The sequence below is a fragment of the Pyricularia pennisetigena genome, assembly GCF_004337985.1.
Source record: "Pyricularia pennisetigena strain Br36 chromosome 7 map unlocalized Pyricularia_pennisetigena_Br36_Scf_7, whole genome shotgun sequence".
NCBI classification, from domain to species: domain Eukaryota; kingdom Fungi; phylum Ascomycota; class Sordariomycetes; order Magnaporthales; family Pyriculariaceae; genus Pyricularia; species Pyricularia pennisetigena.
This window is the reverse complement of record NW_021940919.1, coordinates 1,247,106-1,272,901: the sequence shown is the minus strand read 5'-3', so window position 1 is coordinate 1,272,901 and position 25,796 is coordinate 1,247,106. Positions and strand designations below refer to the sequence as shown.

The window sequence follows — 25,796 nt, the reverse complement described above, 5'->3', positions numbered from 1 at the left end:
TAGGAGCAACGAAAAGCTTGGCGAATCAAGTCCAATGCTTGTTGTATCGTTAACGGCACACGACCTTGAATATTACCCGCCCCCTCCCTCTCCCGTGTCCTGGCACTCGTGAGTCTGAGTACCGAGACCGAAAATCAGTGCCTTTCCCCGCATCTATCATACCCTGAGCCGCCCGCTTCGATAGGTCGTTGCATTGCAATTCTTGCTATTCCTATATTGGGTTGGAAGCATGTCGAATGTGGTATTTGGATGAGCAGCATCCCGCCACCATCTGACGGTAACAAACCGACGGCTTTGGGGTTCAAGTCGCATGACCTTGATGGGGAGATCGAGATCCGAAGCTGTCGAAAAATTGTCCTTTGGCACAATATCAATCACACGTGCTGGAAATAGTCTGACGGCTTCACATTGTGCCAATCCGTCACTGTCACATCGATACTACCTACAACTATAGGATAGATACGGTATGCATTGTCTTCAAGTTTTCAACACCTGTTCCTCACCATATTCCTCCCACAGTAATCCCAAACTCAAGATTGCTCAGCTGCCGGCAAAGGGTCATACCTCACTCCAACTCATCCGACGAAAAACTGTAAACCGACAAGGGACGAGAATTGGTTGGTCAAAAAACACCGGCATCCATGGATGATAGCTCTACATTGGATATTTGCACTAGCCTCATGACCTAAAGACCTGGGTTTTCCGGTGCGGAAACCCTGCAGAGTCTCCAAGATTTGTCAAAGATCAAAGGGCAGAAAGCAGCAAGGCAAACAATAAGAAGCAAGGAAAAAAAAAAAAAAAAAAAAGAAAAACGTCTGTTGTCTCGGCATGATCGGAACTAATGGAGTCTGGGGGACTTTTCCACCTGTCATCATGAGTCCGCCTCAGCCAAGTCCAGTCCAGTCCAGATCCCCTCCAAATATGTGACTTGTAACGCGGTAAAGACGATCGGGACGGTCATGGACCGATGCTGCCTTTTTCCGTCTGCGTAGAAATATGTGCGCCTTGCCGCTCCTTTTTTTTCCCCCGCAGGCCCGACCTAGTACTTTTGTCCAACTTCACCGGGTCAAGTAGCGGTTGGACGAAGATCTCTATCTCTTCATTTTCTGCTGGGCCTCGAGAAAGACGAGACGATAAGCTCAGAGATTTTATATTTCCAGCTTCGAGTTTGACACCCCATCTACCACTACTAGTCTGTACACCCACCCGGGAGAGAGAGACATACACACACACACACACACACACAAAATGTCCGGCAATCAAGCCCTCGGAATCAACTCTGTCGTCGGGTCCCAGGCCAACACGGCTCTCACGAGCCACGGCAGCGACTGGTATTTTACCGTGACGGCTCTCATGACGGTCTCGGCCCTGACATTCACCGCGGCCGCCGTCAAAAGGCCGCCGTACCACCGCGTCTTCCACCAGACCTCGGCCCTGTTCTGCTTCGTGGCCGCCATAGGCTACTTCAGCATGGGCTCGGGCCTAGGCCAGGTGCCCATCGAGGCCGAGTTCACGCGCCCCGACAGCTCCTACACCTCCGCCGCCGGCACCCGCGAGATTTTCTACGCCCGCTACGTCGACTGGGCCGTGTCTCTGCCGCTGGTCGTCTTGGCGCTCATGCTGTCTTCGGGCGTGCCCCTGTCCACGACCTTGACCACCATGATGGCGACCGAGATCTTTAACGTCTGCCTTTTGATTGGTGCCTTGACGGAGACCACTTACAAGTGGGGATACGTAAGTTGTACTTGTAAAAGAAAAACTATTGAGTTTGTCTTGTCAAGAATCATAAATAAGAAAAAAAAAAAAAAAAGCACTCACGGACTGAAACACACCACCCGAAAACAAAAATACAGTTCACCTTTGCCCTAATGGCCGAATGGTTCGTCTTCTACCAGCTCCTCATCCCCGGCCGCAAGTACGCCTCAGCCGTCGGCGGCTCCGTCGGCAGCACCTACCTGACCGCCTCGCTGCTTGTCGTCACCTGCTGGTTCTTTTATCCCATCTCCTGGGGCCTGAGCGAGGGTGGTAACGTCATCCATCCCGACTCCGAGGCCATCTTCTACGGACTTCTCGACATCTTCAGCAGGCCCATGGTCGGCGCCGTCCTGCTCCTCGGCCACCGCAACACCGACTTTGCGTCCTTGGGCTTCAAGGCCCGCGAGCCTGGTCAGATCAACGAGAAGAGTCCCGGCCCGGTCCAGGGGAACAACGGGACCGTCGAAGCCTAACATGACTGGAAAGGTTGAAAGCAAAAAGAAAGGAAGCATATGTGTGTGCGTAAGCTTTTTGGCCCATTGACTCAAACGACGATGCTTCAGTGAATGAGAGCACAAAGGGATTCGAGTCACACCATCTCGATTCCGCAATGCTCAGGAGCAAACGAGGGAACCTTGCCTTCACTTTGCTTGCTATTGGGGTTTCTTTTCGTGATTGTTGCATGTTATTTACTGCTTTTGAAATGATACCTACATGGCAATGTGGCACCCCGGGTGGCAACGTTGGGAAGCGCCAAGCCGGTCAGTCACCAGATATCACCCGTTTTTTAATTCAAATCTGAATCTAAAGTATTGAAACTTAATCAGGTGAAAAAAAAAGGTTGCCTGCCTGATCCCCCTTCTCTTCCCCGCACCGTGCTGCCAATTGCCTTTTGCGCTGTGAATGAGACGAATTTGGGCTCATCAAGAGAAGGGCCGATAGGAAGTGCTCAAAGAGGAGTAACAACGGCCAAAAGCTGGAGACGCGTTTCACCCGATATCGAGACCACGTCCCGCACAACACGGAGCAGGTTGCTTACCTTGCATACTGGTGTAGAGACATTGGCAGCAGCCGGAAGCAAAGGTGTCCCATGTTTACACCAGTACCAGGAATACCATACAATGCTAACAGCTTCGATTTCCAAAACATCTTGTTACCACATATCAAAACATCAAATGTCAAAGAGCTGCCTGAAGCCAAATCTGTGAGTTAGCATACAGTTTCAAGTCTATGATAGTTCGCAATCATTACCTTACACCTCCATGTAGTCTAGTATATCCAATCGCTTCAGGCAAATTGTGTCGAGTCCTCAGAGATCACGTTGCCCACTGCATCCTTCACGGCATCCGGAAGCTCATCCTGGGGGATGGTGTCATTCTCGGCAAAAACCTTCCAGGCCGTTTGACTAGCTACCTTGCCCCCAGAATGGCGCGCCCAGATGCGCCGCTCTGCCGGGTTGCCACGGCTGACGATGAGGTGAAGGTGAGTATCCAGTATCTGGCCTGCACGGTGGATGCGGTAAAAGGCCTGCTTGTTGTCGCGCTTGCGCCAACCCAGGCCCGTCAAGACGAGATAATTGGCCTGCGGGAGGTCGAGCCCGGTCCCGGCGCGCGAGAGGGGCGCCACTAGTATGTTGGATGTAGCATTACCCTTTTGTTTGAAGGCGCGGACAACCTCGTCGGCCTCGATGCTGGACATGCCGCTATGCAGCCAGATAGGTTTTGGTTTGACCCCTGTCTTCCAAGAATCTCGCGTCTGTCGCAGGTGCGCAAAGATAAGTAACGCCTCGCCTTCAGTAGGGGTTATGATGCACATTTTCTTGGCCCTACAGTGCTCATTCGGGATCTGCGTCTTGTCATCTAGCATCGTATGCATCAGTTTCTTGAGCGTGTCCAGCTTGGCGCTGTTGGTAGTAAACTCTTCGACCCTGTCCCAGTACTTGGACTTTTCGATGCCTCCTTTGCAACCTTGCATGCATTTGACAATGTCCTTCTCCAGGAAGGAACAGACAGCCTTGCCCTTGAGACTTTTGGCCGTCTGAGGGAAGAAACTGGCCAATCTTAACCTCTCCAGCAACTCCTCACCTGAGTCACTGTCCAAGTGTCGATCTATGTACTGCTCCTCCTCACTCCCAATCTGTTTAATTACAGTTGAGCGAGTGGCATTGGAGCATGCTCCGACAACGTCTTGAGCCCCGCGTAGCACCGGAACCTGATGAATGTTGACGCGCATGGGCTTCAGAGCGAGAATGCGGCCACGAAAGGAATCGGTGGCCAAGCGGCGTATCATAACTTGGCGGAGGATTTCGTTGAGCTGGACGTGGTAGTTGCGTATATCGCAGGGAAAAATGCCAATGCCATCTTTCTGCATCTGCTGTAGTTCCACGTAACGCGAAATGACAGAATCCAGAGCACTCACCGTCGCTACCTTCATCCGGCCTTCACTCCACGAAGGCTGTTCAAGTCTCTCCAGCTGAGGTCGAATATCGGCTGGCGATTTCTCGATGGGTGTCCCACCGACAAAAAAGAAGGGAGGAGGTCCGCCTTCGGGAGCCGCCCATCCCTGAACCGCCTTCAGCCAGCGATCGACAGGCTTGTCAGCTTGCGTATACTGATGGAACTCGTCCATGTACACCGCGCCTGGCATGAGCTTGTGCAATTCTTTGATTTTGGAGTCGGGGCACACAATGACAAACTTGTTCTGGCTGAACAGGCCGCCGCGAAAGTCGGGTTCGCCGGCAACTGGGTTCTTGACGGACTTCCAAGCCAGCGCACGCATGTCGGTGCTCGAAAGAGCGCCATCGGTTCCAGCAGAGGCGCCAACTAGGCGGAGCTCGAATACCTTCGGGTCCAGCCTCTGCTTGGTCATCTGGAACATCTGCTCGCTAGTGCTGGTTGGTGCGATAATGACGGTGGGCCCATCGAGAACAAGGTCGGCCAGCTCGCGCGAGAAGGAGTGGTAGCAAGGGCACCGAATCATGTATCGCCCCTCTGCTTTGCATGCAGGTCCGGAGAAAGAGTGCTTGTCGCGATTAACATGAATATCTTCGACCATGCTTCTCAGGGAAAAAAGCACTGACTGAATACCTAGCATCTCGATGCTCTTTCCAAGTCCCATCTCATCTGCGAGGAAGCCACCGCGCACGCCCTTGCGCAGCAGACACAGCATCTGGAATACTGCCGACATTTGGTAGTCAAACAGTCCTCCCCTGGATCCATGCAGCTTCTTGACGGGCAAATGACCAGTCTTGGAGGCCTGCATATCGCGGGCCTCACGGTTTGCATATTCAACCGCGTCGATGCAAAAGAGGTCTAAGCACTGCAGCCACGCAGAACCGTTTCCGTCGTTGTTGTAGCTGCCAAGGGTCGCATCAATGTTAGTTTCGTCGATGGCCGAGTACTCAGCGTCGACCTCTATCGTGTCTGCCGGGCGTGGCGTCGCTATTACATTAGGGGCGATAGCGGCCATGGGCTTGGGCCTGGATTTGAGGTTGAGAGCGCGAACTCTCGGAACATTCGATTTGGCACTGCTGCTGGCTGTTGGCTGGCTCAGCCGAGCCAGAATTCCTGATTTCCCATGAGCAGACGGTATTTGTGGTTTTTTACCCTCACGCAATGCTAATGAGTGTCGTGAAGTCGCCAGGGATGGTGCGCTACTGGCTGAAACTGTCTTGGATGAGGCAGTAGTGGCGGAAGAACCGTCTTCTGATGATAATGATGTAGAGGACGACGATCGCGACAGGGAACTTGGGGAAAGTGCCTTTCGTATCCCAGAAGAGCAGGCCGGGTTTTCCTCGACGCGGTTTGGTGGTGACATACCGAGACACAGACGTAGATCGATGTTCTCATCCATCAAATCTAGAACAGCCTCCTCAGGGGTGCAGCCGTCGGGCCGAGGTATTTTTGCTGTTGCAACCTCGTAGATGAGGAAGAAGATGGTTTTGCCATCAGCAGGCCAAAAAGTCTTTTCACGTTGTACACTGTCCATGACGGCGAAAAGATCGATGGGGCTACAGATGCCAGTCATGCCAAGCGAGCCCCGATGTGTCTGAAAGGCCAAGGCATCTTGTATTGAGTAGAAGCCCGCTTCTGTCTTCAACCAGGTGAAAAATTTGGCGTCGTCAATTTCATTCGTCAGAAAATCAGTGTCATCTGAGCGCAAGAAAAAGGACATGGCCTGACGGCACTCGCATGCCTTGGGGCCATTGAAGCGGCGGGAATCACGGGGGCGTACTGCGACAACGTCCAGCCGGGCCAGATCCTGCCGGCAGCTCTTTTTGGAGTCGCTTGCCATTGTACTTGGTAAAGAAGGGCCCTGCAAATTTGTTTAGTAGTTACTTTGGTAGTCGGTTCTGATCCTATAAGCTCTTGTCAATGTTGTAACAAGTTAATCTGGCAAACTTCTGGGGGAAAACACAAACGAGGGCTCGAGGCCCAAGTAGGGACATTCCTCCATCGGTTTTTATAATGAATACCAAAAGCGCCATTATTGGAGTAGCAAGGCCGAGAAGACAGTGGTTTCTTCATCGCCAGACAAAGACCATTGTATCCTGGTGGCTCAAAGGCGACATGAGAGGAAACAAATGAAATTTCTTTGTTCATTGCTGGGGAGCGAAGGAGATGAGGATAAAAAATTCATTGAAGTTGCGGTTGAACGCGTTTGTGCCTTTGGTACAGGACCGGACCGGACCCTCTATGCCCCACAATTGGACAAATTGTCTGTTCGCGGTTGCCGTTTTGATAGATCTGGGGAAATGCACCCACTTTATCAAGGATTCATCTGTCTAAAATTTAGATCGAGTGAGCACCCACCCCTCTTTGCGCCTGCCTTGTTGCATGTCTCCAGTGTGGTTACAACTTCCCTTTGAATAGGAGTTTTTTTCAGCAAAAATCTCCAGCGACATGTTAGAGGGGCTCGCCCGGACCATCCAGGCTTATCGCCCTGGCCGCCCCGAATCTGGCTGGTTTTGCGCCGGGCTGGCATCATCCTTCCCCAACATCGACAATAGCCACGAGGGCGCCCTGGCAGAAAAGGACATACCAGCACCCTGCGAAGCTGCCGCGGGATCAACCACCGCATCAATACCAGCCTGCAAGGTGTTCCGTGTCCCGCTGTCAGCAGGGCCAAGGGGGAATGCAGAGGCCGAGGTTGTGCCGCTCACGGAAGCTGCCGAGGAAGGAGCGGATCTGCGGAACCAGGTACTTGTTTTCCAGTACCGGGGAAAGTTCCATGCTGTTGATCACGTGAGTCCTTTTCAACTGCCATTTGTTTCATTCCTTTTTCCACTTGAATGTTTCACGCGACTAACATCAGCAAAAGCAATGTCCACATTCTTCCTTTCCTCTCTCGCGGGGATCTCCTTTTGACATTGAGGATTTTGGAGTGATCCTGAGCACGGGCATTGCATGTCAGAAACACGGGTGGTCGTTTGATTTATTCTCAGGTCAGGGAGACCGTGGGAGCTACAGACTAAAGATTTGGGAAGTCGAGCTAAGAGATGCCGTTGGAGGGGTGGATTCCACACCAGAAAAGGAAGTCTGGGTTCGAAGGAAACAGAGAATTGGATGAAAAAGAAAAGGAGACAAGCCTATACAAAGGAACTGAACGCTGAAAGAGGGCACCTAATTTGGTGACTGAAACTAGAAGTATCACGAAACAGACTTGAGACCGTACTCAGAATGGCTTCTCTGACATGAAAAAAGAAGAAAAAAAAAACAACAAAAGAAAAAAAATTCAGGCTAAGCTTCGTTCAAAATCGCAGAAAGACTGTCCATCCGCCAAGGATCCATCCTGGCAGTTGGCACCGCCACACCAAAACGCGGCAGGGGTTCGAGCAGCATGTTGTCCGGCGTGGTCGGCCTCCTGCCATCGAACCAGAACTCATCGTCCTGCTCCTGTTGCTGCCGCAGCGATCGCAAGTTGACCATGGACCGCGGACCCCTCAACGGCGACGACTGTGGTGACTGCGGCACGGGCAGGTTGCAGCCATCCCCCAAGGTGTATGCTGCCAGGAGCAGTGCGCGAAGATCGGGTTGCTTGCCGTGCTCCTCGTCCTCGTCCTGATCCCGGCTGCCATCGCCGGGAAATGCTAGCGTGGGCACGTGCAATGACGTCTGGGTGGTGTTGTTCGCTGCCGCAGAGAACGGCAGGTGGAATTTCGGACGGCTGATGCGCTTGTACGCCCGACGCCCTTGGGATGACGCCCGCGGTGGTGGCGGCGGTGATAATGCGGGAGCCTGGACAGGAGGAGGCGGCGCCGCGGGCGCGAAAAGACACGGGGTTTGTGATGCACGCAAGGGTGAACCCGGCGAGCGTGTTTCGGTGCGAGGAGAATGTATGTTGGGGGGAGTTGATGGAGGCCTGCCACGGCTTGGTACGGAAATATTGGTCGTTTGGCTTTCCGCAACTGTTTCGCATGTCGTCGGGCTCTGTCGCGGAGGCAATGCACGCTCTCTGTCTAGAAGCGGTGCCGAGGATATGCGCTTGCCAAAGGTGGCCCCAAAATTTGGACCGCAGCCATCGGCTGGTGCTGTTTGTGTTTTTGAAGCAGGCGAGGTCGTTGCATGGTGCAGGCGCAAATGGGTATAGTGGTTATTGTTATTGTAGCCCCTGTTGTTTTCGGCGGCCAGGCGGCGAGAGCGAGCTACGAGCAAGGTTGGCGATGGGTTGCTGACGTGTCTCGGTCCAAACTCGAACTTTGGCGAGCTAGGTTTTTGGAAAATGTCGAGTGCCTTTGCCACGGCCACGTTCCCTTCGGACGTGTTATTCAGGTCGGCCAACAGGCGGTGCACGTCATGGTCGTCTAGTCCGTGGACGAGCTCCAGGAGCGAATCGACCGAAGACCTTGATCGGTGCCGCCGGGCTGCGGTGGGCGGCATCTTGTGTTGTTTGATGTACTTATTAATATCTACTTTGTGATTCCTTTGAACTCTTGAAGGACTGATGCAAAAGATGACTAAAACAATAAAAAAAAAAAATCAAAATCCAAGAGACGCTGCAGATGTTTATCAACGAAAGGGGAACCTCGGGGGGAAAAATAGGTGCTGGAGATCCTGATCGTCTAAATTCGAAACCCGGGACTCCTGAGTCCCACTGGGAGTGGAGCGAGCTGAAGGATGCCCCCTAATGAAGGGGCGCGAAGCTATTGTGTCGGCGTTTGTTTCTTCATGGCATCATCACGGCTTAGTTTGAAAATCTTGAATTTCTTTTAATTTTCCGATTTCACTAAAAATCCCAAGTGATTTGAACTTGAATTGGTTCCTAGGAGCATGACTTTGGCCGGCGTTTCTCGAATTGCCAGCTCGTGACGACAAGGAGCTCCGCAAAGTCGATGTTTCTTGCAATCGGTAACCGGGATGAAACGAGATGAAAGGGTGGACGCCCCGGACCCAAGAAATGTTTTGTTGGTGTTTGGCCTGCTCAAACAAGCACCCGAAGCGCAGTGCAATCCAAATTTCCATGGGAATAATCCATCCAATGAATGATGACTGACAGTTGCGCCAGGGAACCTTTAAATTAAAGCGGAAGAAGAAAGGCAATAAGCAATCATTATACGTGAAGAAGGGGAGAGCTGATCAAGTGGAGCCGCCGATGATTACAGCTAGCAAGTTCTGTAGCAAGGCGTACAAGGCTAAGCTTCTTTGGTTGTAGAGGGACATCGGAGATTCCATTTTGGGTCTTTGTTTTCTGTTTCTTTTTCTTCTAATTCTCGCCACGTGCTGTCGGAGGCTGATATAAACAGAAAAAAAAGGAGAATGAAACCACCGGTTGCGGCAGTACCTCGCCATGTCGTAACGCCGCGCCCAACCCAACGACGGCTGTGCTGCTTGAAAATATTTCTCTCTTGATTGAGAGCCTGGATTGATGGAGGTGGATGACGTTTCGGAAATTTTGCCACGGCTAATAAAAATTTGGTGATGGCATTGACTGCTTCGTTCCTGCCCTGCCATTAATTGGACCACGACCACAGGTATGAAGTAGGTACCAAACAAATCTTTGTCCAATCGACTCGGCTAATGCATCAATGGCACAGACACTGATGAAATTGCCCATCTCAGCTAATTGATATTGAGTGACACGGTCAACTACAGTAGTCGACGTTGGGTTGGTCCATTGACAGCAAACTGGCAGTTGGCAGTTGGCTCGTGAATGCACCTGTCACCCAAGATCGACAAACGCCCGTGACAATCGACAGCGGAAGCACACCTCAAGGCATTGATGGTCACCCCGCATCCCCCAAAGCGTGGGATTTGTTTTAGCGGATCATTTTTAGATGCAAAATTTGGTGCAAGCGAAGGCTGTGTTATGCACGCCACTGGTACAATAAATTTCATTTGTACGAGCTTATCAAATATTGTTCACGTAGGCCACGGGATCAAATAAATAAACTTTTTACCTCAAACGGATGTCGGCAGTCGGCGGTCAATGACCCTTGTCTAACGATGGATCTTGTTAATGCATAATAGTAATTAACACCAGGATTCTAATTCTGGCAATTGTCTGCCTGGTCTAGAGTAGTCCAGTTGCAATGCTACCATAATGATAGAAGTTGCAATGGGCTTTTCGCAAGCGAGTGGCAAAATCCCTAATTCTTAGACCAAATGCAGTAAACCAAGTTGTCAGCATGCAGTACAGAACAGTGGTTTCGGAGCTGCAGAATTCACGGAGATAAGTGCCGATATGGGAAATATAGCATGACACAAACATAATGCAGCGAATCAAGGTTAAATTCTTAGTTATGCACGACAGCCAGCAAACATCACGAACAGCCAGCTGTACGTGAATAAGTTACATGCATACCCTCTGAAGAATTCATATCACGCATCAAGGAACACGAACCTGAGATCCATAGACGAGGAGAATCGGTGGAGCCGGGGTTCATGTAGATGTCAAGCAAGTCGGGATGACAGGCAAACGGTCTGCTCGAAATGGGATAAACCCCTCAATGCTTGGATGACAGATCGGACCGGCCCGCTTCAGGTTGGCTGGGTTTCTTCCAATTGACCAATACGGTCCATTCTTTCTTTGACGTAATATCTAACCACAAAGCCTAGAGTACCATGGACGGATCGGCAAAACGGCATGTTGATGAGTATATCTTCTACATACAATACACTTTATTGGTCTTGCAAAAATTGCATTGAAAACCAAATCAAGGCTTGCCAAGGGTAAGAAAACCCTAGAAGGAATCCGCAAATCCCCAAGCTTTGGTTCACACCCCCGCAGTTGAGCTATATTTATCTTTCTTTCTTTCTTTCTTTTTGCAGCACTGACTCGGGAGTCACGGACTTGCCACCGACAGCGTGAGCGACTCTTGGCTGCTGAAACGTCCTTATGGAGGATGATACGGGAATTGCTCTATCTCGTACCCTGCCCTCCGTCGGCCATCATGGAGGCAAATGCCGGCCGCATAAAAAGGTGGGCGTCCGCCCTCCCGCCCAAGATATCCAGGATTTGAACGCCTATCTCTCGATCCCGAGCTGTAGTGGATCTACAGCGAGGTTTTTTCTCTCGACTCCTCTCTCATCATGAATTTTCTCATCCTTCTCCTCGCAACCTTGGTTGCAGCAACGCCGATACCTCGGGAGCTCGCTCAGGTCAGGCCCCGAGGGACCGTACTCAAGGCATCGGCAGCGGACCCGAAGTTGATACCCGTCACTGACGAGCTGGTCTTTAATGTGCCCCTCGAGACCTTTGTCGCTAGACGCAATAAACAGGACCCTGCCGCACTGGACTTTGCGTCAGACAACTGCACCACGGCGCCCGACAATCCGCTGGGATTTCCGTTCACGCCTGGGTGCAACAGGCACGACTTTGGGTACCAGAACTTTCAGGCCCAGGGCCGCTTTACGGTAGAGAACAAGCAGAAGATTGACGATAACCTTGAAAAAGAGTATGTGCCTTAATTTTGTTTCCCCTTCTTATCTTTGTCATTCTACCAACAAGTTTTTGCCTTGTCTAATCGCATCCGGTGACGAACAAAAAAAAAAACAGCTTGAAGCATCAATGCACCACTGTCAACATCCTTAAAAGACCGGTGTGCAACGGCCTTGCCGAAGTTTATCACGTGGCAGTGAGGAAGTTTGGAGGGCTTGATGACATCCAGGTCAAGCGGGATGATGCGCTGGAGGCCGAGTATCAGGAGAAGCTTGCGACTTACAAGGCCCTGGAGGCTGAGTATCTGCGCCTAAAGGCAAGGTCGGGCTAGCTGACAATCGCTCCGATGTCACTGCTTACAGGATCAGATAATGATGTATGATGAACCATTTCCTTATTCTCCTTTCGATTAGATACCCACAAATTTTGTTGTTGGAGGTTTTGGAAACGGAAAATATGAGCGAATGTGTGCTCGACTTGCCATAACTTGCCTGGTTGATGCTGAAACTTGAGTGGCCGAGGAGCACTTTACTTGCTACACCACGCCGCCATGTTGATGGATTAGGGTAAGGGGGGCCGGATCTTCGGCCATGGTTCTTGTATTTTGGTGCCTGTAGATGGGCAGCATTCTGGGTTGTGCCATGCTGGTGGTGCGTGATGATCGCAAGGTTTCCGTCGCGTGCTGTTGATCGATAGTCTAAGACGATTGGATTCGATTTGGAGGGTAGATTTTGGGTTTCGTTGGTTGGCTGCGATTTGCCTATTCGGGATGGGGATGACCAGTACGCATCAAGACAAATTGTGGGTTGAGATTTGTTATTCAAACCCATGGGTGAGTGATAGATGCAATAAAGACGGTTGTATGGATTGAGGGGATTGACTGGGTTCAGAATCAATGTAACCGAGTGGGCTCAGATTCATGCCTCTCGCATTTTGAAACGCGGTTCCTTTTGGGCCGCCCCGGCACCCTCTTTAGACTCTCTCTCTCTGCCAAGATTACTATACGTTCCTGTCCTACCCTGCATCACACCCCGCTCCTGATCACGCACCCCGGATTTCCAAAGACTACCTACCACCACAGTAGAATCTATGCAGTCAGTGCTGGAAATCCATGTCGCAAAATGTGGCCAAACTGTTCTTAGTTTGATTCACATATAACTGAAAATCTTGCCTAGGATCCCCCGGTCTCTTGATCGCATTAAAGCAAACAGCACAAACAGAGAATTTGACTTTTCTCAGGGTGCCCACTACAGTACAATACAGTACAGTAGATACATATAGACAAAATAAAACCACCACAAAAAAGAAAAGAAAAAAAAAAAACACACGCTTCTCATCTCAACCATGCCGCGTGGCAAGCTCACGTGGGACGAGGACGCGACATTCCCAATTCACAGCTTTTTGCGCCAGTATTGGAACAATCAGGATGTTCACATGGTCGAGGTTCTGTGGGAGGGCATTTGGGACCCATCCGTCATTCGAACTTGGGAGCCGGCATCGCAGGTCCTGCCTGGGAATTCATCGCTCTTGAAGGATTTGAACCGGAGATGTGCGGCCTCGGCCTCAGATGGTAGTCGACCGTCATCGCCTCAGCCTGCCGAGATCGGTCTGGTGGACGCGATGCAACTCTTGCGGTCGCACCGCCAGACTGTCGTCTTCTCGGGTGCCGGCATCTCCGTCTCCGCAGGAAGTAAGTCCACCGTCTTGGACTCTTGGTTGCGCTTTCATCCCCCCCCTTGCCGTGCCCTTCCTTGGTCTCGTCGTCATTGGCCAGCCGTTGATAAGTCAAAAAAAAAAAAAAAAAAAGTTCCAACCTTTGCCGACTCACAACTCAAACGGTCTGATTTTCAGGCGTCAACAGTCGACGACGACGCCTTTCAACTAGACATGACGGACCTCTGGCATCTCACGCAGCAGGCCAAACCTACCCCGTTCCACGCCTTACTGGAACAGCAACCCAGTCTCGTTCTCCACATCACGCAGAACATAGACTGTCTCGAACGGTCTCTCCCTGCCGCCGAGAGGAAAACCGTCCGACTGCACGGGTGCCTCGACACGGTTAGATGCACCATCTGCCCCAGCGATCACAGGTGGCTGCGGACCGACGACGATGCACCCGAGCCCGGCGCCCCGTGTACCAAATGCGAGGCGGACGCCAGCCGTCGCAGGGCCAACGGCCAGCGCGTGCGCAACGTCAAGTCTCGCGTCGAGGCCGACGTGCGCCGGTACGACGAGACGGCCAAGGAGGTGCCCGACATCAGCAACATTGCCGGCGGCAGAGGGCTGAAGAACTTTGACAGCATTCTGGTCGTCGGCACGGCCGCTACCATCCCCAACGTGCAGGCGATGATTGCGAAGCTGTCGCATGCCGTGCACGAGAGGGGAGACGGAGGAGTGGTGATCTGGGTCGGGCCCAAGGCCCCATCGCCTAGCCGCGCGGCGCGTCTTGGGTTGGATTACTGGCTCTGTGTCGAGGCGGATAGGTTTGCGGAAGAGTACAGTCGTATAGGTCGTCGGCAGAGAACGACGAGGAGCAAGTGAGGGTTTGTTGTCTGATGGCGAAATTCTCATAACCGTGTCCCATCCTAGACTCGTGCGTCTTCAAAGTAGATCAAATAGGCTCACTTCACGCTGCAGAAGCGGCTGAGTGTTTCGCCCGGGGTTAATTGTCAATATGACGTAGCAGGATATGGGGGTTGATTTAGCACAAGACTTGTATGATAAAGCAAACACATGAATGAATTTCATTTCAAAGGGTTCTATACCATTCCCTAATATTAAGTCTACTATAGCAAACAGCCGACTGGCTCGGCTCCACTGTTACCATTAACTTACCCTTATCCAAGCCTATAGTCTTCTTAGACGCATCACCAAACCCCAAATCTCGGAAAAGGCCACCCCCCCCCCCCAAATTCCTCCACTGCCTACTTTCCCCATAAATGCTCACAGCAGCTCAATGCCAACCTTAAATCCATCGAAATGCCCCCAAAAAATAGCCCCTCAAGTCAGCGGGAATCCGTACACCCAAGGCTGGAACACGATTTCGTCAAAATGCCACTCGCAAAGGCCGACTGCCATGACAGCCTGAAAATCCGACAGCATCAAGGCCAAGCCCAGCGCCAGTCCGCAGCCGCCCACGCAGAGGGCGCTCCGGTGGGTGGATGCCTGCAATCAGAACCAGGACCCAAGCAGGTGTAAACCCGCCATCCCGAGCCATATGGTCCAACGGCAGTTCGGAGCCATATGGCGATGGCCACGACCGCCGCAGACAAGACCAGGGCGGCCGCCAGTGCAAAAACCCAAGATCCCGGCGAACACTGCGGCGACGGCACCCCCCTGTGCGCGGGAGGGTATGTAGGATATTCCGCATCAAAGACGACGCCAAAAGGCGAGCATGGCTAGATGGCTTAAAAATGCCGAGCTGCGATGCGCCGGGCCCCCGAGATGGTCATCTGACTTCAAAGTTCAGGGCACGATGGGGGGCCCAGCAGGGTGATGGCGAGCTTCGGCGGGGGGACGAGGACGACGGGCGGGCACGGTGAGACGCAGATAGCGCTGAGCAGGCTGCACAGGGACGACAGCGAGATTCCGAGGTCCTGCAGCGAGGCGAGGTGGATTGTGTGGGAGGGGGTCGGCGTGTTGGCGACAAGGCCCGTGTACAACGCCGCTCCTATGGCGAAGCAGCTGGCTCCCACGCATAGTTAGATGGTCCATCTTATGGCGAGGGTAATAGATTCGCGTGGGGCGTTGAGGATAAAATCCGAGATGGAGGCTACTCTTTCTCTGATGGCCTTGCACATACGGTCAGCCAGTTTTTGGAGAGGCCTGATTATCTGAGCAGACATGCTATTTATTTTATTGTTAAGGTTGACAGGAGTATGCAGAAGAGTATTACGGTCGAATCGACCGGGAAAATCAGTAAAATCAACATACCTGTGGAGGAATGGGAAAAAGAGCAAAGGGGGGACCGGGAGGGGAGTTTCTTCCATTACAAAAAAACATCAGTGTCTGATAAATTCATACTGACCGCATTCCATATATACCTAGCTAGGTTCTCTCCTAAATAAGGTGTAAACCATGTCAAAACTGCAATCAGAGACCCAGGATCTGGAAGAGAAGATATCAAAAGAGATAGAAACCTCGAAGACTTTTGGAGCCGGAAGCAGCTCTGATTGTTGATGCAATGTAGAGAATGGGATAAAAAGCAGAACCAGAAAAACATGACCAGACATTTTGCTGGCATTATGTCTCATAAGTCGTGACAGGAATGTAGCGAGACGACGCTTAGATTTCTTCGATCTTGAATCTTGAGCTTCCAGCAGGTTACACCATGTCTTGGCCTGCCTTTTGTTCTAGACGATGGCTTCGACTCCACTGAAAATACAGAAATCCCAAATAAATCCCAAAGAATCAAACTTTCATACAAAATTATACGATGAACCGTCCCTACCAGTCGCATGAATTCTTTCACGGCTTTTCGGGTCGCAAGTTACCTCAATGGAAGTCCATTTTCAATCGACTTGATTTCGTGAGAGCCTCACGCAGAAACGAGATACCGAAACGTCCAAGTACCTTGTACGTTGAAAGTAGTCGAGAGTTTATTCTTTGCCTTACGAGAAGTCGAAATAACCCGCAAGAGATTGCCCATGGTCAGCAGCAACGAATCTCCCGCCAGAGAACAACAACTGGACACTGGCCTCGATCATGCAGTTGCTCGGCGAGCGGCACCTATATATCACCAGATTCAGCGTCATCCGAGGTAAATTGTGGTGCCTGCTAATGGTGGCTTTGGCTATTGTCATATTACCGGCTGTCCACAGTTTGATATCAGACTGGTCTGAAAAAGTCGACAGCAGGATTATTGTGATGATATATTCAGGTATGGTCGGCAAGCATGTCACCACTTGGTCCGGGATGTGAAGCATCTGCCATTGAATCGTTGGGACAGGGCCGTCGTTGGGGTGGTGACGCATCCTTGGATTAGACTACTGTGGTGTTAGTGAAGACCTAGAACTAGTAAGCGTGGCGCACATAGCAACCACTCGTATATTGCGGGGTACCTTGCGCCTATCTGCTTTAAATACCGCCATACCGTTTTTGACTTTTTTGCCGTCAGTTTGTTCACCACAACCATGATAGCGACGCGACCAACTCTATATCGACAGTTGTATGTTAATTTTGCCCCTGTGGAAAATATACTGCGAATTCCCAGCCATTCGAAAATTTTATTTCTGTCCCGCTGCTCCTCTGGCTTGGTGTTTTCGCTCTCACAAGCACTGACAGCATGATGCAGCCACCACCAAACGGGAAACAAGGCCAGCTAGTCATTTCGAAAACATTAAAACAACAAAATTGGGGGGAAAAAATGCACAACGGAGCTGCGGCACTGAAGACGATTTCCGAGTACCTTGCAGCCCACCGACAGACCGAATCCGGGGACCCGCTGCGGTCCGCATGACGCCAATGCGGGCGTTGCGGAGAGAGCTAGGCCGGGTGTTGACAATCAGGGGTCATTTTCCTTTTATTTTTTTTATTTATTTTTTTTTTATTTTTTTTTTTTTTAGTGACTTACCGACAATGAACGAGACGATGATATGACCGCTACGCCACGGTGCAGTGCAAGAGCGCATGCTTTGTTCGATGAGCAGGTGGCTGCCCAGGCCTCGGGACCTGAGACAAAACCGACCAGCCTGCTGCCCTAAACACTAATGCAAGCCACAACCGTAAACTAAGGTACCTGAGGCTTTAGATATTAACCCTAGACTGCTTGGCTAATGTGGACAGGCACCCAAAGACGAACCAGGGCAACAGTACGCTGCGGTCCTTGGGCTCAGACGAGAGACTTTGGTGATGTTTTGCGAGAAAAGGGGGGCAGGAATATTACATCATGACGAAAGCATTTTGAGTACGAGAAGAGAGTGGCAATGTTGTACGAAAATAAGAGTATACGATAAAAAGATGCGAATTCCCACTGTCGAAGTATCATGTTTGTGTTTGCCGCATTCGTGGTTGGCTCCAAAAACGATTAGCCCGAGATATATAGTATATCACTTGGCTCACATTATTCAGGCCGCTCCTTTGAGATACAATCTTTACATCAGTTTCCTACCTCCCTCACTCCATCCCTCCCTTACACAACCAGACCTAGCTACATCCCGATACCCCTCGAGTAACCGGCCCTCACACAATGACCCGGCTCATCCCATTCCTAGCCGTGTCTGCGCTGGCCCTCGTCGCCACAGCACAAGACGCCCCGACCAAACCGCCAGTCGACAAGACCTACAACCGCAAAAACATCAACGACGGTCTGGGCAGGCACCTGCAGGGCACGCGGCAGAAGCCCAACATCACCGAGTGGGCGAACAAGGCCGTCTGGCCCGAGGGCTGCCGCGTCGAGGCCGAGGCCGCCCGGCTGCAGGCGGCCGACTTCAGGGTCTACGAGGTCAGGTACGGCGACTGCGACGAGCCGTGGCACATGTGCGTGCACGACGAGGCCGGGTCCAGCAAGGAGCACCTGGCCGAGCAGTTTGGGCTGATACCGGTCGGGATGCGGTCGTACGTGAGGAACCTCGTGGCGCAGCCGCGGCACTTTGAGAAGAAGACGGTCACGGCGCACTTCCGGTCCACGGGGGACATGACGACGTTTGTAAAGGTTGAGCTGGCTACATTGGTTCATGGTGAGTTTTTTTTTTCCTTTTCTGCTGTTTCCACTGATCAGAGGTAACTCATGACAAACAAAAAAACAAAAAAAAAAAAAAAAAAAAAAAACAGAAATCGGCCATGCTCTAGACTTCCTCGCCCTCAAGGACAAGATGACCCAAGACGGCAAAAAAGTGTCGTCGTTCAGCAAGACAAAGGCGTGGCAGGACGCGGTCGGCAGGGACAGCAACGTGCCGACCGAGTACTCTCAAAAGTCGTGGGTCGAGAACTTTGCCGAGACGGTCATCATGGCCACCTTTGACGAGAACGTCCCCGAGGCGCGCAGCAAGGACGCCGGCCCCTGGCCCGACAGCAAAAAATGGGACCTGTTCAGGGAGCAGCTCAGGACGGTCGTGAACAACGTCGGCGGAGAGATCACGCCCGATGGGAGGGCCAGGTGCAGGAACCGGCTGCAGAACAGCAAGGCCGTGCCCAAGAATGCCGTGACGTCGAGGAGGGAATTGGGCCTGAAGCCTGACCTTAGGATCCGGGATGCGTCCATCAACGTCATCGAGGGAGATTCGGAGCGGGATTCGATTGTTGTCGATGGGTGCCATCATAATCACTGATGTAAAAGCTTCTGGTCTGTTTCTGGTCTGTACATATAGAAACCTTTTTAATCTGATGAAATAGTTTTTTTTTCTTCTTTTTAATTTTCTCGATTGATTAAATACACATATACATATTAAACATCTCATATCTCATTACTTCCGCTTCGCATTGGTAGTACTCTTCACCGACGCCGACTTCGACAAGTCACTGTTGCCCATGATGACAAGCCTCGTTTGGTCATCGTCAGAGTCGGTCGGTATGCTGCTCCGACCAGCAGCAGGTAGAACCTGCGGCGTCGACACGACCGAGTAGTCCTTCTCCATCCTGATGGCGCCCGGCGGGATCGACAGACTCGGAGACAGGGACCGAACGTGGCCGACCGTGGTGCCGGAATTCAGGGTACGCAGCGGAAAGGGCGGCTGGCCCGACGCCGTGTCGTCTGCGTCCTTGCCGCCGTTGGTGCCGCTGCTGAGCACGTGGCTCTGGCGCCTGCTGCTGGCGCGGGCGTAGGCGGACTTGCCGGCGTCGCTGCGGCTGTTGACGGCGTAGCTGCGGACGGTGGAGCCAGACAGCGCCGGGAACAGGCGGACCATGAGAAGACGCATGGTGGGCATGCAGGCGCAGATGATGCCGACCGTGATCTCGACGCAGGACCAGATGGAGATCTCGAGCTGATCGTAGGTGACGTTCTCCAGGGTGCGCGTGACATCGGCCAGGATGCGTAGGCGGATGCAGCTGAGGACGGTGAAGCTTTTTTTGTTGGAAGAAAAAAAAAAAAAAAAAAAAGGTCAGTTGATATTTAGAGTCAGAGAAAGGTGGGATATACATATATTTTCAAAAGGAAAGAAGAAGAGAAGAGAGAAGAAAAAAAACACTTACAATGTCCCCGTGGCAAACATGATGGCCACCCCGAGCTTTTTTGTCCAGTGCAACTGCAGCTTCCTCAACTCCCATATCGGCACTGCCAGCATCCACACGTCAATGGCGATGCTAAAGGCCGCGCTGCCCAGGCTCACGTCGGTGAAGCTCAAGTTGCACTTGCCCTGGTGCTGGGGCTCGCCGTCCCACGCCGTCCAAAAGAGCTGAGGCTTCGGAGCGCACTGCAGGGCGATCATGAGCACAAAGTTGATGGTGACGGCGGCGTTGAAGGCCACCGTGGCCCAAAGCACGCGCTGTATCTCCTTGGCGGGGAATATGCGCATGTAAAAGAAGAGCAGCGACATCTTGAGCAGGCCGACCTGCAGGAAGTAGATGATGCTGACCACAAAGTGGAACTTTAAAAACGTGTAGATGTTGTCGACCGGCACCGCCCATATGTCCACGCCCAACCCGTTGGGCAAGGCTCCGCGAGTGGTGATGATGGCGCTGGGTACGACGCCCGTGATTATCGTGAGAGAGATGAACAGATCATCCAGCCCCAGCTCCAGCCACCCAAAGGTCACGACTTTGTAGACGAGCCGGGCAACCACCAGTAAGCTCGACATGACGGCGAAGAATATGGTGACGACGTAGTAGGTGCGGCGGTCATCGCGCGGCTGCTGGCCGCAGGACAGCTTGGAGAAGCGCAGCGCGGCCAGCGACTCCTTGACGGTGCACTTTTCGACCACGCATTTGGTCGTCTCGGCGCCCATCTCTGGGTTGTTGCATGTGCATTCGCTCAGACGATCCAGGGGTACATTTACGCAGTACGAGTTGGCCAAGGCGTTGAAGCCGCATACTTGCTGTGATCGAGGCCGACCGGGGGACGAGTCTTGTCAGTCATGGACCTGGAACTATGTTGCCGACGTTTGTCATCCTCAACCAACCAAGACTTACAGCACAAGCAGGCACAGAGTCCAGCGAAGCCAGCGAGTCGTTGCCCTGCGCCAGTGACAGCGTAAACAAGGCTAGCACTGGCAGGAGAAGGTGCAACAGCTTCATTTTCAGGTGTTGCGAGGCCCCGCCGGCTTGGGGGCCTTTTCTTTTGTTCAGATGATCGGCAAAGGTAGGAAAGGCAAGGCAAGAAAAGAATGTATCATGATGGCAGGGCTGAGGATGGCTGCGTTTATCTACCGTAGGTCATATTTGCCAAGTCGACCGAGGGAATAGATGATCTTTCTTGGAAACATGAAACCTTCAACTTGGCCCTGCCAGAGAAAACAAAAAGAAGAAGAACGCGCCATCGATTGTTGTGTGGGTAGTGTGTCAGCTCGGTGAGTTTTAACAAGCCGACCCAGATATACCGTGGTAGCAGAGTAAAAAGGACGTACTACGTACTTCGTACACATACATGGCTGAGAGGAACAGGAGTGGAATCCTCGCTTCTATCAAATGCCTGTGCCTGCATACAGCTCGCATATTTACTTGCTCTTTTGGGAAAGGCTCGTATGGAAAAGATGGAGTCCTGAGCCCCTAATCGCTCAGCGATAATTGGACTCTGATGTTTCCCCACGCTTGGCGACTTGCTCAACGGTCCAAGCGGGCGCTTTAGCTGCAGGCTTCTGCAGCTGTCATCCCGTTTCTTTTTGCAACCCTTTTTTTTTTTTTCTTCTTCATCTGTTGCCCTTGCAGTCAAGAGGCGATGCGCTGCCGAAACCCCCGGGAAAGCCAATAATTCTCGTGCTCGACACGTGGCGAATGCCGTGATGGTGGACAGTCTATTTGTCTATCCCCCCCCCTTTTTTTTTGTCCCCCACCCAAACTTTATCTGATAAACATATGCACACTCCGTCTCCCAATTCCTTGCTCAGCTACTGCAGGTCCGGATCCATTCTCCAAATTGAGATTCCTTCTCCGAGAATTCACCATCTCAAAGAATTAAGAATACCACCTACAGTACGGTAGAGATAAATGCCTCGCCTCACTCAATCAGGTATGGTTCGGTTCATTCGCCCCCTCACCCCAGTGCCCCATATTCCGACCGCTCATCACCACATGATTCGATACGTTCCGAGGGAAAATCCCTGGAGACAGCTCGCAGGGCAACATGTTTCAGAGTCTACATTTGGAGGGGGGCTTGACCTGCTTACTATGTGCTCCACGGGGGATAGTGATTTGGTATACAACGACCCATGACCAACCCACTAGGCTAGTTCTAGACCTCCAGACAAAGATGGAAATTTGAGAAGGCCGGGGATTAAGAGCTTTACGTGTTGTAGTACTGTAGTCGATAAATTATTCATCCGAGGTAGCACCACTCCTCTTTTGTGGGTGGGGGAAGGATGTGCATCTTGATTGCTCAATGGAGAGTCTCTAGTACGCAGTTAATCACCATTAGTGTAGAAATAAAAGCCCGATGAAAACATTCCGCATCAGATAGAGTGCATACGTTGTTGGTTCGATGGAGAAGGGTTGTTTCGTCTACTGTAGTTCTAGACTAGTCTAGAGCTGGATCCAGTCTCATTCAACTATATCACAACCAACATGCCGTCTAACGTGGATGTTTAGTGCGCAACGTGCAGATGTTTGTGCACATAAATAAACCATGCCCCTGGGTCTCTCTCCAAAATTTCTGCCTTGAGCTAGATCCTAGACCCTACCCGCCCTTGCATAGGAAACTAAGTAAACTGTAAAAGACACGCAAAGAAACAGGGAAGGAAAAGAAAAGCACTACAAGTCTATAATAGATTGTCGAACCACACCCGGTCATGCCCACGCCAACTTCATTCTCTAGGCCAGCCCCCATGATCCCCAGCAGACCAGAGCGGGGCGAAACCCAGGATCGTATTCCACCGTCGGCGGGAGCTGGATGCGGCGGGCCAGGACCTGCCCCAGAAATTGAAATCCCGCGAGCCCGTGCCACGGTCGCTCCCAGCTCGCACGCGACAAGCGAGCCAGCCCAGGTGTCCACCGCCAGTGGCAGCGTCTCGGTAGCAACACCAAATCGGGGTTGCAGTGAACGTCGCGGCGATGGTGCACAGGCGGGACCCACGGGTTACGTTTACTTTCCGAGCTTCGTGTCAAACTGTAATTTTTGGACGTCTCAATACGTTGAAAGGGTCTAGTGGACGCGATGGACACGGAAGCCAAGGTTCAAGGGAAAGCTTGAGAGGAATCAGAAACGATAGGCGAACTGGACGGCGAAAAATGCGCCAGCTTGAACTAGATTATAAATACCAAAGCAAATACCAAGTCTTGCTTACCTGTCCCGTTATGGTATACTTCTTGTCCGTATATAAAGAGTAGTGTAGGGTAAGAGAAAACTATAATTGCCGTGTGCCATGTTCTCGGTCTAGAAGATTAAGGAGAGGAAATTACTTGTTGAAAGAGAGGCCAGGCTTTTCATTTGCATACGCATACGGCAAAGATCGCCGTTTCTCTCTTTGTTTCAACATCAGGCCATGTCTCGGAATTCAAGATGCGGCCATGGCGGCGCAGATCTGAACCGATGCTCACATTCACAACCTTCTTGGCTGGAGTTACATGAGCAAGATGGGGTAGACCGATGCCGATGAGCTCATATCAGAAAAAAGAACCCCCAGCCCATCTACAAATAACCAAGTAATTAATGTCATGGCACTTTGCTTTTCCTCCCCGAGCGATAGAATCTCGCATATTCAACACCCCATCATCCCTCCCCTGCCCTCGACGCCAAACTCAGTTTGAAGAGTTGTACGGGTCCCTCGTTGAGCTCCGCGCCGTCGAGCTTGAGCTGTTCACCGCCGTCGCCGACGTGGACCCACTGCTGGGCCGAGTGCTGGACAGAGGGCTGTTGTTGGCACTGTTACCGCCGCTGAAGGTGATGCCGCCTCCGTTGCTGGAGGACGAGCTGGACTTGCTGAAGCAGGAACCTTGTGGCTTGGGTGGTTGCGACATGTTTGATTTTTTTTTCTTCTTTTCTTTTTGCTAATATCTAGTCTTTGTTTGATTGGAAGTTGGGGAGAGACGCAGCGTTGGCTGGAAATGGGCAGTCTTATAGTCGATGTTCTACCGTGGAGGCGAGTAGACAAGGTTATGTTGCTCGGTTGTTTTCGGTTACCAGTTGCTTTACTCTGCGTAATGCTCTGATTCACTTTTGCTCGTGGATGGACATGGTTCGATGTTTGGGCCTGACGTACATTTACTTTATATAGGATAAGATATCGCCTGGGTGAACATTTGTAGCACTAATGTCCACGTTTTGTTCACTGCTAGAACTTGTCATTGACGAAAGGAACAAAATCAATGAGAGCTTGGTAGTTCGTAGTTGGACATAAAGAAGGCCGAGAACCCTCTTCAGGTGCCCCTGATTGTATGGTACAACAGCACGACAAAGAAACCAGATATCCAAACAAACACAAGTCGCAAAGGCCGCTGCAGTGCCCCTTGCACACTCTGAGCCAGCCACGACCATTGTTATCGCATCTGTTGTGTATAAAACGGTGGAGCAATTCAAACTTCCTAAGTTATCACTGAAATCAAGAGCAAGGATTGCTAAGATTTGTGAAAAAAAGTTACGTGTACTGAATTGCCATAAATGTAATAGGAATGTGCCAAAACACATCGTCTCTTCTTATTCAAATGTCACTTCACCCTACGTTTGCATATATGAGCCTGACGTGTACATCAAACTTTGGCAGGGAATGAATAGAAATGATAGCCAAACAAGTAGGTGTGAAGTAGAATCCATTCACGTACTCCATGACGTTGTTGAGCTGAAGCAGATGACCAACAGCTGGGGGTGGCGGCGAAGCAACAGTTGAGTCCCGAAGATGGTCATAAATCAAAGGCAGCGTCCGGCTCACAAGCCCACGTAACTGAGTATCTGATTAATCAATCCAGGAGCGGCATATAATTGCAGATATAACGGCCACATGGCGAGTCCCTCTTCCCCAGCCTGACCAGACCCATCGGAGATTGTCTCGTTGATAACGGTCTGCTAATGCTACGAATCTACTCGTTGCACCTTGACTGTTGAATTAAAGTTGTCTTTTTGGAGCTGGCATCTGCAGTTTCTTCTGCTAGTACCGCGGACTGGGGAGGTTGATCTCCCGTCGGAACTGCTCTATGATCTTCTGCTGGGTGTTCTGCCTGGCTATTTCCAAGCGCACGCCGTCTGGAACGTTTCACTTGGGATATAGCTTTCCATGTCAGGCCGAAACGGAAAACTGTCCGAGGTGGGTGATGACTCATGAGGGCATGGCATAGGAAACAGGCCGACTTGCTGCAGCTCATGGCCTTCGGCGCCGGTTAAGGGCTGCATCCCAACTAGTGCATCGTCAGCTGCCCCTTTGCATGGACGGGCAACCCTACGCGTGTTTCCTGGACCACTGGAGACGGTGCTGTACCCTACGCATCTTGTAACTGCGACATTGTTGAGCAGACGGCGATAGTCTGGCTGTCGCGCAATCTTGTCTACATGTCGGATTTCCTTTTCGCTGGCGAGTCCCGTGACGCCCCCTGCCACATTCTTGCAGCTTGGCCTCTAACGTACGAGGCATCTCGGCAGTGAAGGCTTCATAATCCTCAGTGACTATGATCCTCAGCGCCAATCTCGATGCTTTCTTATCTGGCCTTGGTCATCGAGATGCTGAAGCCGTTGGAGGAGCTTCTTGAGCGCTGAAAGTATCTTTGGAAACCGCTGCTTGAAGCCGCTCTCGCTTCGGGGGAAATGCCCTTGCAGCTTCTCCAATAGTGATCTCTTGGTGTCTCTCAAGGCATGTTGCTGATATCCTCTTGACACCTTCTTCTGTACATGCCAAACATGCAATGAAATTGGCGAATTTGAGTTCATGGTATGGACTCAGTACATAAGTGTCGATATCTCTGTTAGAACGGGAAAGTCGTTCGTGAATCGTCTCAGCTAATTGGGTACTATCAGTTTTTCCCACTAGTTGAGCTAGGCACGGAATTGTTCTGGGACTATGCAGTAAAACGCAGACATTATTGATTGCAATGCAATAACGAGGATTTGTGGATGTAAAGTAGGTTGAACAGTAGATGACTGAAACTTTCCC

General features: G+C 51.5%; 10 protein-coding genes across 10 annotated transcripts; 7 read left to right on the top strand and 3 right to left on the bottom strand.

Moving 5' to 3' along the window:
• Positions 1-1,248: 1,248 nt before the first annotated feature.
• On the top strand, positions 1,249-2,228 carry PpBr36_09976 (uncharacterized protein; the record flags this gene model as incomplete). The annotated part of the gene is made up of 2 exons (XM_029897091.1): positions 1,249-1,734; positions 1,854-2,228. The coding sequence occupies 2 exons, from the start codon at positions 1,249-1,251 to the stop codon at positions 2,226-2,228; spliced, it is 861 nt and encodes a 286-aa protein (XP_029745062.1).
• An 814-nt stretch (positions 2,229-3,042) lies between these two features.
• Positions 3,043-6,048, bottom strand: PpBr36_09975 (uncharacterized protein; the record flags this gene model as incomplete). The annotated part of the gene is made up of 1 exon (XM_029897090.1): positions 3,043-6,048. One exon carries the CDS (start codon positions 6,046-6,048, stop codon positions 3,043-3,045), a length of 3,006 nt encoding a protein of 1,001 aa, XP_029745059.1.
• Positions 6,049-6,656: 608 nt separating this feature from the next.
• PpBr36_09974 (uncharacterized protein) lies at positions 6,657-7,323 on the top strand (the record flags this gene model as incomplete). The annotated part of the gene is made up of 2 exons (XM_029897089.1): positions 6,657-6,998; positions 7,075-7,323. The coding sequence occupies 2 exons, from the start codon at positions 6,657-6,659 to the stop codon at positions 7,321-7,323; spliced, it is 591 nt and encodes a 196-aa protein (XP_029745060.1).
• Positions 7,324-7,493: 170 nt separating this feature from the next.
• Positions 7,494-8,633, bottom strand: PpBr36_09973 (uncharacterized protein; the record flags this gene model as incomplete). The annotated part of the gene is made up of 1 exon (XM_029897088.1): positions 7,494-8,633. One exon carries the CDS (start codon positions 8,631-8,633, stop codon positions 7,494-7,496), a length of 1,140 nt encoding a protein of 379 aa, XP_029745065.1.
• A 2,649-nt stretch (positions 8,634-11,282) lies between these two features.
• On the top strand, positions 11,283-11,962 carry PpBr36_09972 (uncharacterized protein; the record flags this gene model as incomplete). Its single annotated transcript, XM_029897087.1, has 2 exons — positions 11,283-11,647; positions 11,749-11,962. 2 exons carry the CDS (start codon positions 11,283-11,285, stop codon positions 11,960-11,962), a joined length of 579 nt encoding a protein of 192 aa, XP_029745066.1.
• A 1,013-nt stretch (positions 11,963-12,975) lies between these two features.
• On the top strand, positions 12,976-14,172 carry PpBr36_09971 (uncharacterized protein; the record flags this gene model as incomplete). The annotated part of the gene is made up of 2 exons (XM_029897086.1): positions 12,976-13,321; positions 13,439-14,172. The coding sequence occupies 2 exons, from the start codon at positions 12,976-12,978 to the stop codon at positions 14,170-14,172; spliced, it is 1,080 nt and encodes a 359-aa protein (XP_029745063.1).
• A 708-nt stretch (positions 14,173-14,880) lies between these two features.
• On the top strand, positions 14,881-15,336 carry PpBr36_09970 (uncharacterized protein; the record flags this gene model as incomplete). The annotated part of the gene is made up of 2 exons (XM_029897085.1): positions 14,881-14,981; positions 15,096-15,336. The coding sequence occupies 2 exons, from the start codon at positions 14,881-14,883 to the stop codon at positions 15,334-15,336; spliced, it is 342 nt and encodes a 113-aa protein (XP_029745064.1).
• Positions 15,337-17,818: 2,482 nt separating this feature from the next.
• Positions 17,819-18,899, top strand: PpBr36_09969 (uncharacterized protein; the record flags this gene model as incomplete). Its single annotated transcript, XM_029897084.1, has 2 exons — positions 17,819-18,308; positions 18,403-18,899. The coding sequence occupies 2 exons, from the start codon at positions 17,819-17,821 to the stop codon at positions 18,897-18,899; spliced, it is 987 nt and encodes a 328-aa protein (XP_029745345.1).
• A 135-nt stretch (positions 18,900-19,034) lies between these two features.
• Positions 19,035-20,802, bottom strand: PpBr36_09968 (uncharacterized protein; the record flags this gene model as incomplete). The annotated part of the gene is made up of 3 exons (XM_029897083.1): positions 19,035-19,632; positions 19,762-20,603; positions 20,698-20,802. The coding sequence occupies 3 exons, from the start codon at positions 20,800-20,802 to the stop codon at positions 19,035-19,037; spliced, it is 1,545 nt and encodes a 514-aa protein (XP_029745343.1).
• Positions 20,803-22,508: 1,706 nt separating this feature from the next.
• On the top strand, positions 22,509-22,865 carry PpBr36_09967 (uncharacterized protein; the record flags this gene model as incomplete). The annotated part of the gene is made up of 1 exon (XM_029897082.1): positions 22,509-22,865. One exon carries the CDS (start codon positions 22,509-22,511, stop codon positions 22,863-22,865), a length of 357 nt encoding a protein of 118 aa, XP_029745011.1.
• Between the last annotated feature and the right edge of the window lie 2,931 nt (positions 22,866-25,796).